At 39.0% G+C, this 17259-nt stretch overlaps 1 protein-coding gene across 10 annotated transcripts in view; it reads left to right on the top strand.

The window, feature by feature from the left end:
* Window positions 1–17259, top strand: part of MAGI2 (membrane associated guanylate kinase, WW and PDZ domain containing 2) — a 763796-nt gene that overhangs the window by 689538 nt on the left and 56999 nt on the right. For 6 of the 10 annotated variants that reach the window (XM_074827887.1, XM_074827886.1, XM_074827895.1 and 3 more), the window contains 4 exons: window positions 754–845; window positions 6504–6696; window positions 7687–7773; window positions 9803–10051. In XM_074827887.1, coding sequence (XP_074683988.1) covers window positions 754–845; window positions 6504–6696; window positions 7687–7773; window positions 9803–10051 — 621 coding nt within the window. The remainder of the gene's footprint in view (window positions 1–753; window positions 846–6503; window positions 6697–7686; window positions 7774–9802; window positions 10052–17259) is intronic. The other 4 variants (XM_074827889.1, XM_074827888.1, XM_074827896.1 and 1 more) reach the window with 1 other exon arrangement.

Below are 17259 nucleotides of genomic sequence, written 5' to 3'. Positions count from 1 at the left end.
AAAACTATGTTCCTGTACTGATACATTCCAGGGCAGAATATATGTTTACAGGCAAGTTACGCAGGCACATGGAAGCACAATCTTAATGATTCATAAAGCTGTTGAGACTTTAATTGAGTAGCATTAAGGAGTTCAAGTTAATGATGTTAGCTTTCAGTTTAAACCCTAAGACTTGAAGGCTTATAATGATAGCTTTCATCAAAACTCTTTATTGAGGGTATTACCTGAAAGTGGAGTACTTAAAAGCTACATTACATAAAAAGACATACTGCTTTATATCTTATGTGGAAGTAAAATGTAGTGATTATTCATCTTCTGTAAGTTGGACTGATAATTTTTCTATGTATCTCTATCTCCCATTTCAGTTTATTCTCTGTAGGTTTTAATGAACTGCAAGGAAAAAAATTAAATACCAGAGGTGGATGAACAGCAGTACATTATGCAGTCAGTTGTAGGAAGAAGGCATCTTTATAACCTCTATTTTGGACAGACTTTTCCAGTACTGTTTTCCTGTGAATATGTTCTAGCTTGGTTTAGTGTATTCTACTGAACATAATCATCCTCCAAGAGATACCTACATTTTCAAGTCTCCTCCTTGTCTGTGTACAACACATTGTGTCCCATTTGTTTCCACCAGCTCTAACCAGGATGCCATTAGTCATGTGCAATGAACACAAGGTGGGAGGGAAGATGGTGCAAATTCTCAAGACAAAGCCAAAATGCTTTGCTCAGTGGGATTTCCCTTTAAACCAGGTCCCGATTACAAGGAGCTCGATGTTCACCTTCGGAGAATGGAGTCTGGGTTTGGCTTCAGGATCCTGGGAGGAGATGAGCCTGGACAGCCTGTGAGTTATTTCTTCCTGACTTTCCTTTTCATAACTCTAAAATCAGTGTAAAGCTGAACCCAAATGAACACCATGTTAAGGCTATAAGTAAAATGGCTTTTTTTATTCATCCACAGAAAAAGACAGGACTCTCAGGTTGTCAGCATCTAAAAGATGTCACAGTAAATTTAATTAGAATCAGAAGGTATTAAGTCAGAAACAGTGCATCACTCAGCCCTTTACTGCAGAGTATGACCTGGCATCTTTTAATCTTGACTTTTCAAAACCTGGTTTAAGCAGAAGATTTTAAAAATCAGGTTATGTAACACTATGTATAACTGTGTTCAATGTAGGCAGACTATATATATGCATAAGGTTAAAAGATACTGTTGACAATGCAGTTTCTTTCCAGAAACACAGAAGGTCCCACCAGGGAATGGTAGTCCATGTTCCAGGTTAGATGACAACATCATGTGATGCATCAGACATAAAAATGGTAGCTTTATACCATTAGGAGGGAGACATCCCTGTAACCAAATAACAGGTAACAAAACCAACAAAGATTCATTGCAGGTGAAATAAAATATAAAATAAAATATATACACAATTTTTAAAATAAATATGTACACATTTTGATAAACTAGTGATGTATATAAATACTATAAATTTTGAGAGAGCAGGCAGAGTTAGTACTCCGTCAGAATAACTTTAATGATGTAACTATGGTTTGTCAGCGAGGACTAATCCCAAACTGATAATGGTAGCATTTTACTATCACAACCCTATGCATAGTCTGAGTCCTGTGTTACCACATTCCTGAGATAATGTATAACTAATTGATAGATCTATATATGCCATATTCAAATTCATACAGAATAATATAGTTGTCATTCAAGCACTAACATTAACCAACACATGGCTCTGAGAAACAAAGAAGCTCCTCTATTTTAAAATTGTCAACATCTGTCAAAAGTAGTGATAAATATTAATAGTTTACTGATGCCTTCTGTAAAAAGAAACAAATGCACTATATTGTAAAAAAGGTGCTTCAAATGCGGATCGAAATGTGGAGACCCTATTTTAGAATAACTATTTTGGAATGGATTTTTAAAGCTAAATAAGGTGTAACTGTACAGGACTCCAAAACAGCACTGTTTCATCATCTACACTTGCAGTGGGCCTGAAGCCCCTCCAGCATCTGACTTTCTTCCATGGAGCATGTCCGAGCACACATAAATTGAGGTTGCTGAGTCATCATCTGCACATTCTCCAGCTATGCATTTTTTCCTGTTCTTTCTGGATGGCCCAGCCAGTATGGGTTCTCAAAGCTCACCTACTGGGTGAAGCCAAAAAGGAAATCTGTTAGGAGCTAGAGGAAATGTCCCGTTTTATCATTTTATCCCGCATAGAATTGGCACTAGTGGAAGATTTGAAAATACCCCTCTACCTGCTTCAGACAATAGTGTCTAGTGGCATTTCCCACCTCTCAGGAAAGTGTTGCTGGCTATAAGGCTGCTCAGTATTCCTGGAAAGTCTGTCTTGGTGTCTTCTTTAGTACTTTTTTCATTACAAATGGATAATTAAGTAGTCACAGACTGAATGTCTGACTGGCTCTGCAGTTTGGAGAAAAGTGCAGTTCAAATGCTTCATCTAAAATCTGATTATTTATATAAAGTTGAATGATTTCAACCCAAAGGATTGCAAGAAAACTGGTTTGGCATATCTAATATTCTGATGGTTAAGATTACATGGCAGAGTTGTGGGAGATCTGAATTTATGTCTCTGCTCAACAATCCAGTATAGTGGGAATTTGGAAACGAGTCTTTTGCCTCCCAGCTACATGCATTATGCACTGAACTGTCACAGAGGAAGCAGCTCTTTCTAGTTTCTTTTCAGCAAAGGACTGACCTGGCTTCACTGTCAAAGAGTCATAGCTGGATACCAAGTGCAGAGATAAGCACCTTGCTATTTTTGGAGAGCAGGACCAAAAATGCTGCCTTCTGTGAACCACCTTCTAAGAAACTTCGCTGTCCTGCTGAACAATTGCTCTCAGCCTGAACTTGGCCTCAAGGGTGCTATCTCTATTTCAGGGCTTGCAAATACAAAAGCAGTTTTCCCCCAGATGTATCAATCTAACAGGCTTCATGTCCCCCCACAAACCATGTCTCAAAGTCCTCAGGAATGAGTAAGATCCTAGCTTGAGGCTGAGGATCCTATGAGACAAAAAGGCACCTCCTTAGAGGTAGGTGTTGCAATGCTGAACTTTTCAATTCTCACTCCCGCTTTGTTGCCCATGTACTTGTTTTCACTGCTCAAATTCATCACTAATAAAGATGACAGATGTACTCCACTTTTTTTTAGTTTCCATCTATTTTATATTCAAAATACAAGACTTCTTATCTGTTTTCTCTCCTCCACTGCCTTCTTACTTCCCCATAGACAGCCCACCTGCAGCCTCCCATTCCTTTCACCTCAAGAAAAGGAGAGGCAGTTTCTGTCTGTCCTCCAAACTCCTGCATTTCCTATGAAATGAGAACTGAGATGCTTTGAAATGTTTGTTTCAGCTCTCCTGCTGTGCAGTCAGGTAACAGGGAACAAAAGGAAACTCATTGCCTTTTGTCTTTGTGGTTTTGTTTCTAAAAACAAATATGGATTCTTCAGCATAAGGCAGTAAGTTTTCCAAAGATGTAGAATCTGCATAAAGTTTTTTTAGAAGGATAATACTGACACTATAGAGGGACTATAGCTTATTTTCCTTCTAGTTATATCAGCTATCTGGCATCTTAGAGAGAGAAAGTGCTGCTGGACTACTCCCACTTTTTGTATTTGTAAGCATAAAGATGTTTTCCAGAGGAAAGACTTAAATTTATTGAGAAATTTCAAATATCAAGACTGGGTTGGGCCAGTTCCAATCATCTCTCAAATCTCATGAGATCATAACTCCACAGGTATTTATCACATCTCCCAGTAACTTGAGGAGTTAGTCTGACTCTATTACAATGAATTATAATATCGCTGAAAGGTTGCAAATATACGTAAATTAGAACTTTACTGAAGTTGCAAATTGTTGTCCCAAAGCGAAGTATTTTAGATACATTTCTGCAGCTCAAACTCAAAATCACAGGAACATATACATAACTACACTAAGAGTTTCACCTTTTCAACACAGATTGACTAGGATTCTTCTCACAAATGCCTGCAAGATGTATGTCTATATTCCTTTTATGATCAGTGCCAAGAAACAGGCATTTCTAAGACATAACAGATGTCCACAGAGCAAAACGCTAGGATAATGCAGACCATGCCTTAGGAACTCCTATTTTTAGCAGTGATTAGAGAGTTCAGATGGTTAGCTTGGATTTAAACATCACAGACACTTAAAATTAGGTGAGATGAATCACACCTTTTATGTGTATTACTTAAATTTTACTATGTGCCAGTGAAGCTACTGTTTTATATTCAGAGAAACTGAAACACAGTCAAATAATTACCAAGAATCACAAAGAAACTCAGTATCAAAACAGATTAACATGTATGAGTTGATAGACTCAGCCTTCAATTTCAGATTATATTCTGTCACGATATTCCTAATCCCAGCATTTCTCAGGTTTAATCTCAAACAATAGGTGAAACTGTCCCTTTTCTCTACAACACACACTTTATTGCCTACATGTCATCATCCTTTTCCTCACACATTCAAAGCAATCTCATGCGAGTATGAAACTGCATTACAGAGGTAATATAAACCTGATAAATATTTTTCCAATTTGTGTTTTGCTTGTACAATTTATAACTATTATGGAAACTACTCAGCCGTGCTGATACTGGATAAGAAACAAATTCAGACACAGAAAATTAAAAAGAAGGAAAATTAAGTTGTTCTTGATATTAAATATACTCAGTAACAGATATGGTGGCCATCATCTTGCCTAACACACCTGCCTGAAGTCTTTAAAGTAGGACTATGCTGCTTATGTTAGGAGTCAGTTCCACCACTGAGATGAGGAACACAATCACATTCCACTGTGGACATGTGAAATGTCAGCAGTAGTTACTTAGTCAAAACAGGAAAGAGTTTTAGCACTTTGCTGTAGATAGTGGTGACCTACCATGCTATGAGCTGCACTTGTGTTTCTCCAAAGGTTAAAAATGCACAAATTGTTCAATCCTTTGGCAGACAATTATAAAGAAACTGCAAATGCTCAATAAAACCAAAGGAGGAAGGCAGTCCCTACAATCTTCCAAGCTGCAGGGGGTTATCACCCATCTCTTCCCAAGATAACTAGGACAAAATTCTTACTCATATGAGATGCCCAAATGTAAAGGTTTTGAGAATACTTTGTGGAGACCTAGCTAAACATAGCTTTGGACAGCTTTTCTCCTGTCCAGTAAAGGAGCATAAATACATATTTCATAGTTGGATTTTGCACAAAGTATTTTCCAAAGCTTTGAGGTATATTCTTTCACTATTTGAAGAACAGAATGGAGAACCTGAAAGAGTCTCTCTGGCAACTCAGCCTGGCACTGCTTAACACCAGGAAGCAGGAAAATGCCACATCGTGTTCTCTCTTTGCTAAGTCTTGAAAGCAAAAGTGAGCCAAAGGGAGCTAGAAACTAGGGAAAAATTCTCCAGGCTCCACATGGAGTTTCATTTAAACACTCTGCTGGGATACTTGCAACTCTGCAGCTAAGACCACAAAAACACACAAGACCACCTGTGTGACTACCACATCTAGCCTTTGCAGTTCATCGTGAAAAGCAATACTTGATAGCTTTTATCTTTTATTATTCAAAGCAGATTGTCACATGGCATGTCATATCCATCATTCTGTGCTCACTCTCACACTGAACAAGAGAAAGGAAAATTTGGAACACGCTCTGTGAATGCTTTAATATTCTTTCAAAGAAAGCAGGTTTTGTTTGAATCAATCTCAACTGTTCTACCAGTTATTCCACAGGGAAAATATATATGTCTTTTTCTAATAAATTATGTGAATTTATGTGCATAGAAAGTGGAGAAAGTCATTAAAAGGTTTTGAACAGATTTTTTACTAGTTCATATGTCCCATACAAATTACATTTAAATATCGAATTGGGAAAACAACATCTGCCCAGAGTAAGCTAACATTTTTTCTCTTTTTCCATTTTGTTAATCAACCACTACCTGAGCAATTTTTCATTATGAGTAACAACATTTGATATAACACTTATTTTCCAAAGTCCCAAAGCAAACTCCGTGTAGTGGGACTCCACTACTGACCTCAAGTGTATTACTCCAGGTGCTTAAATCACCCAGCAGTGAGGAACCTTTGATAAGAAATATGCAGACTAACTAATTTACATCAAAAGGACCCTTACATGGAATTAATCTGTTTAGATCTTCTGCATGATGTAGTCTATATAAACTCAACACTCCTTATAGACAGATTGTCTTGATTTGAAGATACCAAGATATCCTTAGATCAGGATTCTCAAGTGTATCACTCCTAAGCAGGTAGGAAACATCTTTCAATCATACCCACAGAGGAGGAGCACAGCTTTCAGACACACACAGATCTCTTCACCCGCACTGAACCACTAGCTTCATTTCAAAAGAAAAGGAAAATCACTGCAACACTCATGGCACTAAATTGGAGGCTCAGTGTATATATGACAGGATTTTGTTTCTTTGATGCCTAGATTCTCATCGGAGCAGTAATTGCCATGGGCTCAGCAGACCGAGATGGTCGTCTCCATCCTGGTGATGAGCTGGTGTATGTAGATGGAATTCCAGTGGCCGGCAAAACCCACCGATATGTGATTGATCTTATGCATAACGCTGCCCGAAATGGGCAAGTGAATCTTACTGTGAGGAGGAAGGTGCTACCCACAGGTGAGTGAAGGCTGGGAAAGGTGAAAGGAAAAACAGATCTCAATGCTGGCAGCACAAACAGGTGCTGTTTTAAACAAAATGAGAAAATTTAAATCAAAATGAATGCTTGTGTCATTTTGGGGAAAGAATGATTGTAAATATGTGTCCCTTGTTTCTGTGACAAAATCACTACAGCTGAGTGTTGTTTCCTTTGGAAGTGGAAACAATCTTGGCAACCCCGGTGTGGTGATCATGAGTGCTCTGGATTTGTTCCATGCTGTCTTGGTCTGTGCTGTCTCCTCTAGTCCACTTTTGGGACAAAACGTTCACCTAAGTTAAAGCTGACTGTGTCAATAAGCAATCAGAGAAAGGCTCAAAGATTGTTAACTGTTTGGGTCGGGAACTCATTTCACTCTTGTATGTGTTAAAAGCCCATTTCTGGTCTCACTGATGTCACCTGGAATTTTCCCCCCCAACTGCAATGCAAGCTGGCTGAAAACCTTCTGTATGCCACAAGCGGCTCCTAGGAACAGGGCCGGATCCTCCCTTCAAGCAGACTCATTCAGAAAATAAACCTAAAACTTTGTGAAGAATTTGAAGTAAATTAAACCTTTAGACTAGCTTGGTCTCAATTACTGGAAAACACTGGAACCTGAGAAAATGTGTGGCGGCATCTGTTAATGCTTTCATGGGAGAATTTGCTGCTGTTCCATTTCAACCTTTGCTTACTCAAGGAAAGACATTTATTTAAGAACTTTTGAAACATTTGTGGTGAGTACACTTCACTGAGGCACCAGAAATGAGCAAAACCACGTTCCCAGCCTGTCCTGTCTTCTGCCTCCCTGTGCCCTAGATCCGCTGTCGTTGCCTGCGCCATTCCCCTTCGCTCCCCTGCCAAAAAGCCGCCCTCCCACTCACCTTCGTCTTCACAGTCCCCCTCCCACTGCGGCACCGCAGCTCCCTGCCAGCCGCACTCTCGCGGGACTGACTTTCTTCTGTTACTGACTCCAGAGTCCTCCAGCCAGAAAGGTCCCCCTCCGCCCGGCGCGACGCCCCCTCGCAGCTCCCCCAGCGCTAGGAAAATGGCCAATAACCAAGGTAATCCGCCGAGTGCTTGTGATTAGCACCTTTCCCGGGTCAGCCAGCTGTACAGACTGCAGGCAAAATTAGCAAGAGGGCTAGCACAGAATGGATGCCAGCCTTTGCTGCTGCTTGTTAAATATTAAATAAAAGGGTCTATTAGACACTCTGGTCTCCTGGCACAGAAAATGAAGCAAGCTGGTAAAACACCTGGAGTTATTCTTGGGCCTTAAGAGTGCCACACCGGGGAGTATAGTGTGTAACTCATTAATGTTTAAGCATTTCAGGAGCTGAACAGGATTTTAATTTGGTGTACTACAACATAAGCTTTGTGGAAACATTTTAAAATGACTGATGTTGGGCATGACTGAAAAATGCTATACTAACACATCAAGCCAATTGCTTTTTTGTGAATTTCTCACTAACGTGAACGTATACAACAGAGGGGTATGGGGCTTTCCTTACCTGCCTGATAGATGATGTACATATCTATCTCAGCCCTTGACTGGAATCACCATTTTGCACAGACACTTACCCAGATCTGGAACAGAAAATCACCTTTCACAGGCTCTGGAAAACAATTTGATTAGGAAAATGTGGCATCCAGAACAATGTGGATTAAAATGCCATTTTTTCACAGGCAGAAGCAAAATGTAATTTTTCTGATGAATATCTATTGCACAGCTGGCAATCAAATAGCCATTTAAACTTTTCCTCCTTTATCTTTCTTTTCCTATACTTAATGGCATTCAGTTGCATTCTTTTATGGCCAAGCCAGCTCTTGGTCATTCTGCAGGGTAAGACAATTTCCTTTCTGTTGCAGCCATACTGATATAAACAATATTGAGCTTTCTGAAACATGACAGCCAGAAAATGAGATCTCTCTTGTCACTGACTATGGCATTTAGTTGCAGATTTGGTTCAGTAATTCTTGGAGATTTTCAATTCTAATGCAGGAGTATAATAATAGTTTGTTTTTCTTCCTCTTTATTCTCTCTAATCACTTTATTTCATAGTTGCAGAAGGACTGCTAAAGGACACACCTGACTGAGAAAACAACAGCTTGTCCTTGGATGATGTTTATTTTATTAATATATACACACTGAAGGTCTAATTTGCAATCTCTCTTCCTAGGATGTATGTGTGTATGTGTAAACTCTTCACATGTTCAGTAGAATGATTCTGCCACTCTCATTGCTTTGAACAGAAAACATATTACTTACATTCATCTGAAAGTTCTGTATTAAAACTGTCAATAAATGCTGATTTGTGTAAACAACTTATATCTGCAAGGAATATAAATCTTTTTTCCCATCTGGAAGTGTAACTTTGCTGTTTTCAATTGCCAAAATGCCTGTACTAAAAAAGTGTGTAATCCCACAAGATTTAACTTGTTCCCTGTTCTTGTTACTATAAAGCAATACTGAAGTGTGGATGGACACCATTTTCACCTCTGCCCTAACTCACCACACGAGAGCATCTTCAAACCTTTAAATGACCACTGCTTCTGTCATGACACCCACAGTAAAACTATTTGTGATTATTTTTCATTGTATAACTGCTCTATTCCATCAACATCTTTTGAGCATGCTAATCAGCTTGTAAGAAGAACATTATGCAGCTAATCCTAATTACTCTATGTTAGCTGCCTGCTTAAATTCTTTTAATCCAAACACAAATAATTTTATATTGGATTAGTCGGTCACATTTTCCTCTGGATGACAGATCAACCAGCAGACAAGGGAACAGTGCTTGTTAATGTTTTTGCAATCCAAGTAGCCACTGTTTCTTACTTTCCTTTCCTCTCTTGTTGATAGTTCAGCATTGAGTGTTCAGGCTCACTTTATCTGATTGCCCTTGAACGTTTTGCATAATTGTGTAGATTCCTGTCTCTCTGCATCTATTACAGCTCCTAGTTTAATACTTGTGGTAGTCTGGGCTATAGACAGTCAACTGTATTCATGTTGCATTAGCAAATGTACTGTAAGTCACAGAGCCACTGAGCAAGTCAGACTGTAATGTAATACTGGTGTGATTTATGTTGTAGGAGAACCATGCCCAGAGAACGGCAGAAGCCCAGGCTCAGTGTCCACGCACCACAGTTCTCCAAGAAGTGACTACGCTACTTATGCTAACAGTAACCACGCTGTCTCTAGCAGCAATGCTACACCCCCTGAGGGCTTCACTTCTCACAGCCTGCAAACCAGTGATGTGGTGATCCACCGCAAGGAGAATGAAGGCTTTGGCTTTGTTATCATCAGTTCCCTGAACAGGCCCGAATCTGGGTCCACAATAAGTAAGGAAATCACATTTTTCAGCTTATATTTTTCCAAGTTTGCCCCAAATTAAAAAAAAAAAAAAACTAACTAATTAAAACCTGACGTGCTAGTTAATCGCTGCAGAGGTTAAACCTGAAGAGACTCTCAATGTTGCTTCTAGGGGCACCATTTGTTTGTCTGTTGTGTCTTGGACAAAACCAAATGTTTTTGTGACCTCTGAGGTCTGTGCTTCACACACTTATTTGTCTCTCAGAGTATGACAGGATTCACCCACAAAGTAGATTTTTTCTGTTCCTATATCCCAAAGACACACTCTGAAGGTAACCAATAGGGTTATGTGATAAATTATTCCCCCACACACAGCTGAATTATACTTTTTTAAAATTTTTTTTAATCACACTGAAGTTCGGGAAGTTGAAATAAAAGCTAAGATCACAGCAAACCCCGTGACAGCAGCTGTCCCGTTAGGGCACTGCAGAAGCAACTGGAAAATGGGAAAACTGGTTAGACACAGGTGCAGAGAGGTTGATTTTTTAACTGCCTGGAGTATAGATAGTATAAAAGTTTCAGTTGAGTACAGGGAGATGATGTATATAGTGGCAAGATCTTAATAATTATAGTTCACCTTCTGTCCAGAAAAGTAATGTTTGCTGGGGCTCAACTTTATTGCTTTAATATAGGCATCTAGTGCCATTTGAGATGTCCTGGGTACATCTAGGCAGATGTGACATAGGACATACAGGAAACTCAGACCCTTTGGTAGTGGCAGCTGCAGGCACAGGGGCACCCTTGGGTGTTTCAAATGACATTTAACCAAGAACTGATCCCATTGGAAGGAGGAAGAATAAAAGGCTTTATGTTGAGAGACACCTCCCACCAAATCCATCTGAAAATGTGAATGCTAACCACTGCTGAAAAACCAAGTGAGAACATTTGTCATTTTGAAAGTTGCAGTCTAATTCAGTACTTTCACTGCAATCAAAACATGTTTTGAAGGAAATTATCTTTGCCCAAAACTGGTTCCTCAGGAAATAAAAGCACAATTTCAACTTTTAGGGCCAAACTTCACTCTTCTAAATTCATAACAGAAAAGCAACTAAGACAGTACTGGGAAAGCCATATCTCACAATAGAAAATGATGTCAGAAAACTTCTTTGCAGTATTTCATGATCATGCAGTTATTAAAAGAGTTGCTTTTCATATTACCTCAGCTGAATTTTAGAATTCCATGATTGCCAGAATTAATATTGTAACAAAACCATGGATAATTAGGCTCTTGGGATTCCAAGTTTTCGCTTTATTTGATATAATAGCCAACTGGAAGTTCTTTGCAGAAGATCAGACAGGAAAAAAAATAGTCCATAGAGGACATTGAGAGACATACATATTAATCAGTTAAGTCGGTCATGAATTTTTCAAGAAAATTATTTCAGAGATAGGGTTTGTGGTTGGGGGAGATGGAGAGGGAAAGAAGAGAAGAAGAGAAAGAAAATGCCCAAGCAACCAAAAGTTCTGTGACTGGTATATTCTGCTGAAGAAAACAGACCCAGGTTCAAGATCCTGCTTTGCTTCCTAGCCTGCAACATGTTCTTGTGGTACTTTTCTTTCTCCCCAACCTACATAGGTAGCCACTGTTGAACCTCAGTTGAACATCTCCAGTAGTGAAGGAAAATGACAGTCCGCTGTGGAAATGACAAGCGAATTTATTCAAATAATAACTGCATTGAATTTCAGTGATCCCAAAGAGCACCCAAATCCTAAGTTTAGAAGAACAGCAATGAACAAAAAATGACATTTGCTGTAGATAGTGACAGAACAGAAAAGAAAATACCCTTTCTATGTGAATTCTGTTCCAAAACTGTACCAGAAAAAATAAACTGAAAATGACATAATCTGTCATCAGTAATAAAAACAGTCTAAAAATCATTGACTGGTTGTAGTTTAAGGGAGGTTCATTTTCTTTACTTAACATTTATTTGGGTGAAGTAATTTCAACTGCATTAATGGGAGCATAGCCAGTAGATTGAGGGGAAATTATTATCCCCCTTTACTCAGCATTCATTAGGACCAGTCTAGAATACAGCATCCACGTTTGGGGCCCTTTGGTAGAAGACAGAACAGAAAAACTTCAACAGCAGCCACTGAGACTTCCTGAGGTCCCTTCCAGCTTGAAATAACCTGAAATTCTTTGATTAGAATGCACAATCAGGGATAGAAAGTGTATTAATGGTAGGACAGTATCAACTGGATGTAAGAGGTATAATGTCCAAAACATAGCTTACCTCAGTATCAAAATATGGATCTGCATGGCACCATGTCAAGCACCTTGGTAGTCACTCACTTCTCACAGCAGTAGTATGTTAATTTGGTGAAATGTTGTACTATAGTTCCAACATTTATGGCTTCAGAGCCAGTGCGCTTGTTGCCAGCTCATGTAGCGCAGAATGATGCTGTGCAGACATACCCTAAACATACGCAGTCAAATGTTAATGTTGTCATTGCAAAGCAACTCTGAAAGAATCAAAATGGGCAAAATAGGTCAGAAAAGGGAATATCTTGTACTGTCAGACACTGCTAGGAATAGCATAGCCTAAGAAGTCGTCTCACTGGGAGCATCCTTCAGGCAAAGTGAAGAAGAGTTCCTTTGATTTAAGAATGTTTATTTTGATAACTCTATTCCCTTTTCTACTTTCTAGTAAAAGCAAAAGACTTGAGGACTTTTAAGTGTAAGTATCATCATCACTTTTACTCAAAAAGGCAATCAGGCACTGAAATTATTTTCCTTGTTCTTGAAATCACACTTACAAACTATGTTTTACAATCCAAACAATTACAGCAGCTCTTGCTGAGTACAGGAGTGTGAACTTTGTGTCACTAGGCACTTGTGCTTCAAGCACTGTTAAAACTGAGGTAGTCATTCCGCCAGAGTTGCTACTAACCTCAGAGCTGCAGGTTCATGGATTTGCTGCTTTGCAGTTGGCCTAAAGCTCAAGAGGTTACACAAAAGCTCACCCTCTGCTTGTCAGGTGAGTTAAAACTAGCTCTGGCTATGAAGCTGTAGGACCACCCCATGAATCAGCGTAGCAGTGCTCCAGCTGAGCACCACATCCCTTTCACACCCTCTGATGGGGTGTGCACTGCGCTGCTTATTAGGAGTGCTTCATGCTCCCTCTGACCTGGAAAAGAGCTACGAAAGGCTCAGGAGCTCCCAGAATTAAGGATGTCATTCTTCTTCCAAGAAGCTTCAGGTCTTGGTCAACCTTTCTCTCGACGTGCTTTGCAAGGGGTTTGTTGTCACTGCTGATTTACAGACCTGCCTTTGCCTTGCAGAAATTTTCAAAATACTAAGTGCATTTTTTTACCCTTGATACAGGCTCAGAGTGAGGGTGACTACAGTCATAATTAGGAAATAGACTATTTTTTCACATTTTGTGATATGCAGCACTATAGTAGCTGTCATTTTAATAAATTACTGTTAGGTAGTTTGGAGCCCGTCTTTAGATCTGGATGTAATTTTTACTTACTGGCTTAAACATCCAATTCTTGTACATTTCTTTTACTGTGATCTATAATGGCAGAAATTGGTCTCCCCTTTGCCAAAGCATTGCTTGGTAAGTTCTCTATCCCAGCACGGTGATCCCAGGGGATTATCATGCACCAAACTACAGTTCTGATGTGGGACAGATCAGGAGTGGAAAACGAATGACAAGGATTGAATGAAGATATTTGACAGGGCAAAGCAGGGATATATACAAGATCAGCCATGCTACAAAATTACATCAGTAAAAGAAGATAAGGTGGATAAATAAAGAACTGTGTTTGAGTGGTACATCTGGGAGCAAGTCGTTTTGGCTAGTGCAGAGTGCAGAGGATCTTAGAGTGCTAAGAGATTAAAAAAAGAAAATACACATGGCCAGGTTCCTGACCTGTTCCTAAAGAAAGGATTAACTTCCACTGCCCCTAAAACATACTATCATGCTTTCCCCCAGACCCCATCCCAACATTAAAGGGTGCTTTGGCTCTCGTCCCCTCTCCAGACAGGCCACCTAAATTTGACCTTATTTTGTGCTTTCTTTTACTATGCAGGCTACACATAGTTTATCAAAATTTTGTCATCTCCAGTGGTATTCTTTAGAGGACTGGGTGACGTGTTCCCAGCTGAATGCTTGAAAGCAAACTCTAGTTTTTCACTTTTAGTTTGGGGTGGATCTGGACTGATTTAACCTCACAGATCTCCAGAGATCTTACCAGGCAACTGCCTTTGCTCACCAAATTACAAACATCTTTTAGATGCCCTGGTTCAGTGGCAGAGTTAAGTGGCCTAACTGAGCAAACTACAGCCTGTTTCTGAAGTCCTGTCCCGAGGAATACCTTCATGCTTCCCCTAGTAAAAATATTTGCAGCACATGTGGTTCTGCGAGGAAGGGCTGTCCCCTCCGAGTCACCAGCATCCTGCAGCAACACGTGCGGCTATGGAAGTGCAGCTGTGGCTGGGATGGCATTACCTCACACAACAGGACTGTGTCACCTTACAGTAAAATACTGAAACTGAATTAGTTATTCTACCCTTTGCATTACATTTAAATAATACTCAATACTGTGTGTCCTCTGTGGTAAAAATCCATTCTTGTGGAGCTTTTTAGGCTATCAAGATAAATTCACTATCTGCATCCTGTGGAAAAGCACTTGCAGACAGGTGGAAATGGCCAAAAGGAGATTTCTGGATGAATTTGTCCCAAAGCTTTATGGAGTACACTTGTTCCTGCCTACTTCATATCTTCCTGCTGCTTTTACTTCATGTGTTTGGGATGCAGCTTCCTCTAGGAGAAGAACGTGTGATCCCTGTAAATCTCTTAACACCCTAATTTCTCTAAAAAGAAACCATGTGTTGTAAACAGATCTCGTTAACTGGTAACTTCCAGTGAAATTGGAAAACTGGCAAAATTTCCATGAATTTTACTATAGCAGGTACTGCCAATTAGCATAGTTATAAAGTGTAAACAAGCTGAAAATATAGGCATAATCAATAAATAGTTTTTAAATATTTAAAGGCAGATGACTATGCATACTTATGATGTTCCTCCTGTTTAGCAAAAGGGGAGTTGTAGATTTAATTTGTCCCTCCATATGCCAATGACTGTTGGATTTTCAAAAGATGATAAAACAGAGTATAATGAAAGAAGTTTCTCTCATTTCTCAAAACATGCAGTCTTAACTAAAAACCACAAATCCAACATAAGCCTCTGCTGACTGCAGAAACAGCATTCTGAAATAAGTCCCATTCAGCCCCAGTTTCTCTGAACTCCTTGCAGTTTAGAGACAAAAAACAACTTATTGATCAATGATAACTGTGTGATCTGAGACAGTTATTTGTGCTACAATTTCACAATTTCACAATTTCACTTCTTCCTGGGTACCATAGTGCCTGGGGACACAATTTTCTGTGACCAATCTGTGAATTCTAAAGAAAACGGAGCTTTGGAAATTAAGATGTCTGTCTACCCCACCTTGGAGATCTTTGGAACAGAACAGTGAAAACCCACCTGCAGCATGAGTTCCCTGTGGAAGATACTTGTGACTTGCGGGCAAAGAATCTGGTTTCTCATTTCTACTTAGCTTTGATATTCAGGTTTGATCTGTTCTTCTGCCTCTTCAGGTACAGAAACACACTTTCTAAGCTTGTGTAACTAATAATATAATTTGGAGCTAAAAGAAATTGTTCCATGATTTAGTTTTTCAAATCAATATATGCAATCACTAATAGTGAAATAACCTAAAGAAGTGAAAGAGATTTTTAATATCACTGAATATCATTGCTGCGGTTTGCAGGCATGAAATACTCAATTGGCTGTTTGATATTTTTTGGAGAATAAAGCATGAAGGATCTCAACCATCACTCCACCTTCTGCCCTGCAGTGTATTCCTGAATAGGTCATTTGTACCTAGTGGTGCTGCTCTTGTGTTGTCAAAGAACAAACTCTGCAAGTTTTCTTAGCACAAACCTGGGAAGGGAATCAAGGTTTTTCTAATGATTCCACAGGGCCTATTTTGCTTTCACAAGAAGCCTGAATTAAAGTACCTAAGTTCCATTAATTTTTCCTTAGATCTCCAGATTTCTAAGGTATGTGCACTCCTTCCCACCTAGCTTCTTATGCCTGTGCTATGCAAGTAAATATGCTCCATATCAGCACACGACAGGATTCAATTCATAGGTTCATTAACCTTATAAACAAAAGAGATTAGTGTCATCTGCAACAATGCAGCATGCCACAGATTTCTGTTTTCCCAATGAGTGTCACATAGAATAGCCCATCAATTTCAGGAAAATATTTTATCTTGTTTCTAATATTAGCCCTGATAGAAAGTCCACCATACTCAAACTTTCCAAATTTTAGATTATTCAGTAGCAATGAAATTACAGATGTTTACATTTAATATATTCTCCCAATTAAAATCTTGTATGCTGGAACCTGCTGGTTGAATGAAAACTCTTGCACCTTTTGAGAATTGAGGATATAATAAATATTCATGTGATCAGCTGTATAACATTGAAAAGGACAGCTGGCTCAGGAAGGTTCATTTGCTTGGTTTACTATCTATATCCATTAACATTAGAAAAGATTGTAAGAATTTATCTGCCAGAGGGTTTAATAGATAAAGTAGAGGTTTGATTTCTTTTCCCTTTAACTGATCTTTTTTGACATTTAGCTACTATATAGGGGAAAAACAGGGAAGTTGCTTTGTACAAAATGCATTCTCAACAGTTATGTCTAAAAGTACTAAATAGATGTAAAAAAAAAAAGTATTGATGTAAACCAGAAAAGCATTATTTGTTGGTAACATCTTCTTAGAATCAGCTATTTCTATCATGTTTGTCTCCCAGGTGAGGATAAATAATTTTTATTTCCAAAAAGCAAGAGGCTGATAGATATATACAGTGTTAGAAGCAGTACCAGTATTCAGCAACTGCTCTGACTTTGTGTACAGCTAACCCAAACATATGGACCCTCAGGTGTAACACCACAGAATTTACTCTTTCTTTTCTATGACAGGAAGGTGTGGGAAGGATGTTAATTTGAATCATGGACAGCAAAAGTGGGTGATTTTATCAAATAAAAATAGTGATATAGAGAAAAATGTGAATTCGTAGTTATCAGTAAGTTTCTGAAAGCAGACCTTATCCACTTCCTAAATGCAAAGATCTCTTTCAAATAGTTTTGTCTCT

Source organism: Strix aluco, chromosome 5 (genome assembly GCF_031877795.1).
Source record: "Strix aluco isolate bStrAlu1 chromosome 5, bStrAlu1.hap1, whole genome shotgun sequence".
In the NCBI taxonomy this organism is placed as follows: Eukaryota; Metazoa; Chordata; class Aves; order Strigiformes; family Strigidae; genus Strix; species Strix aluco.
The sequence above is the reverse complement of the archived record's forward strand: the minus strand, read 5'-3'. Positions and strand labels throughout refer to the sequence as shown.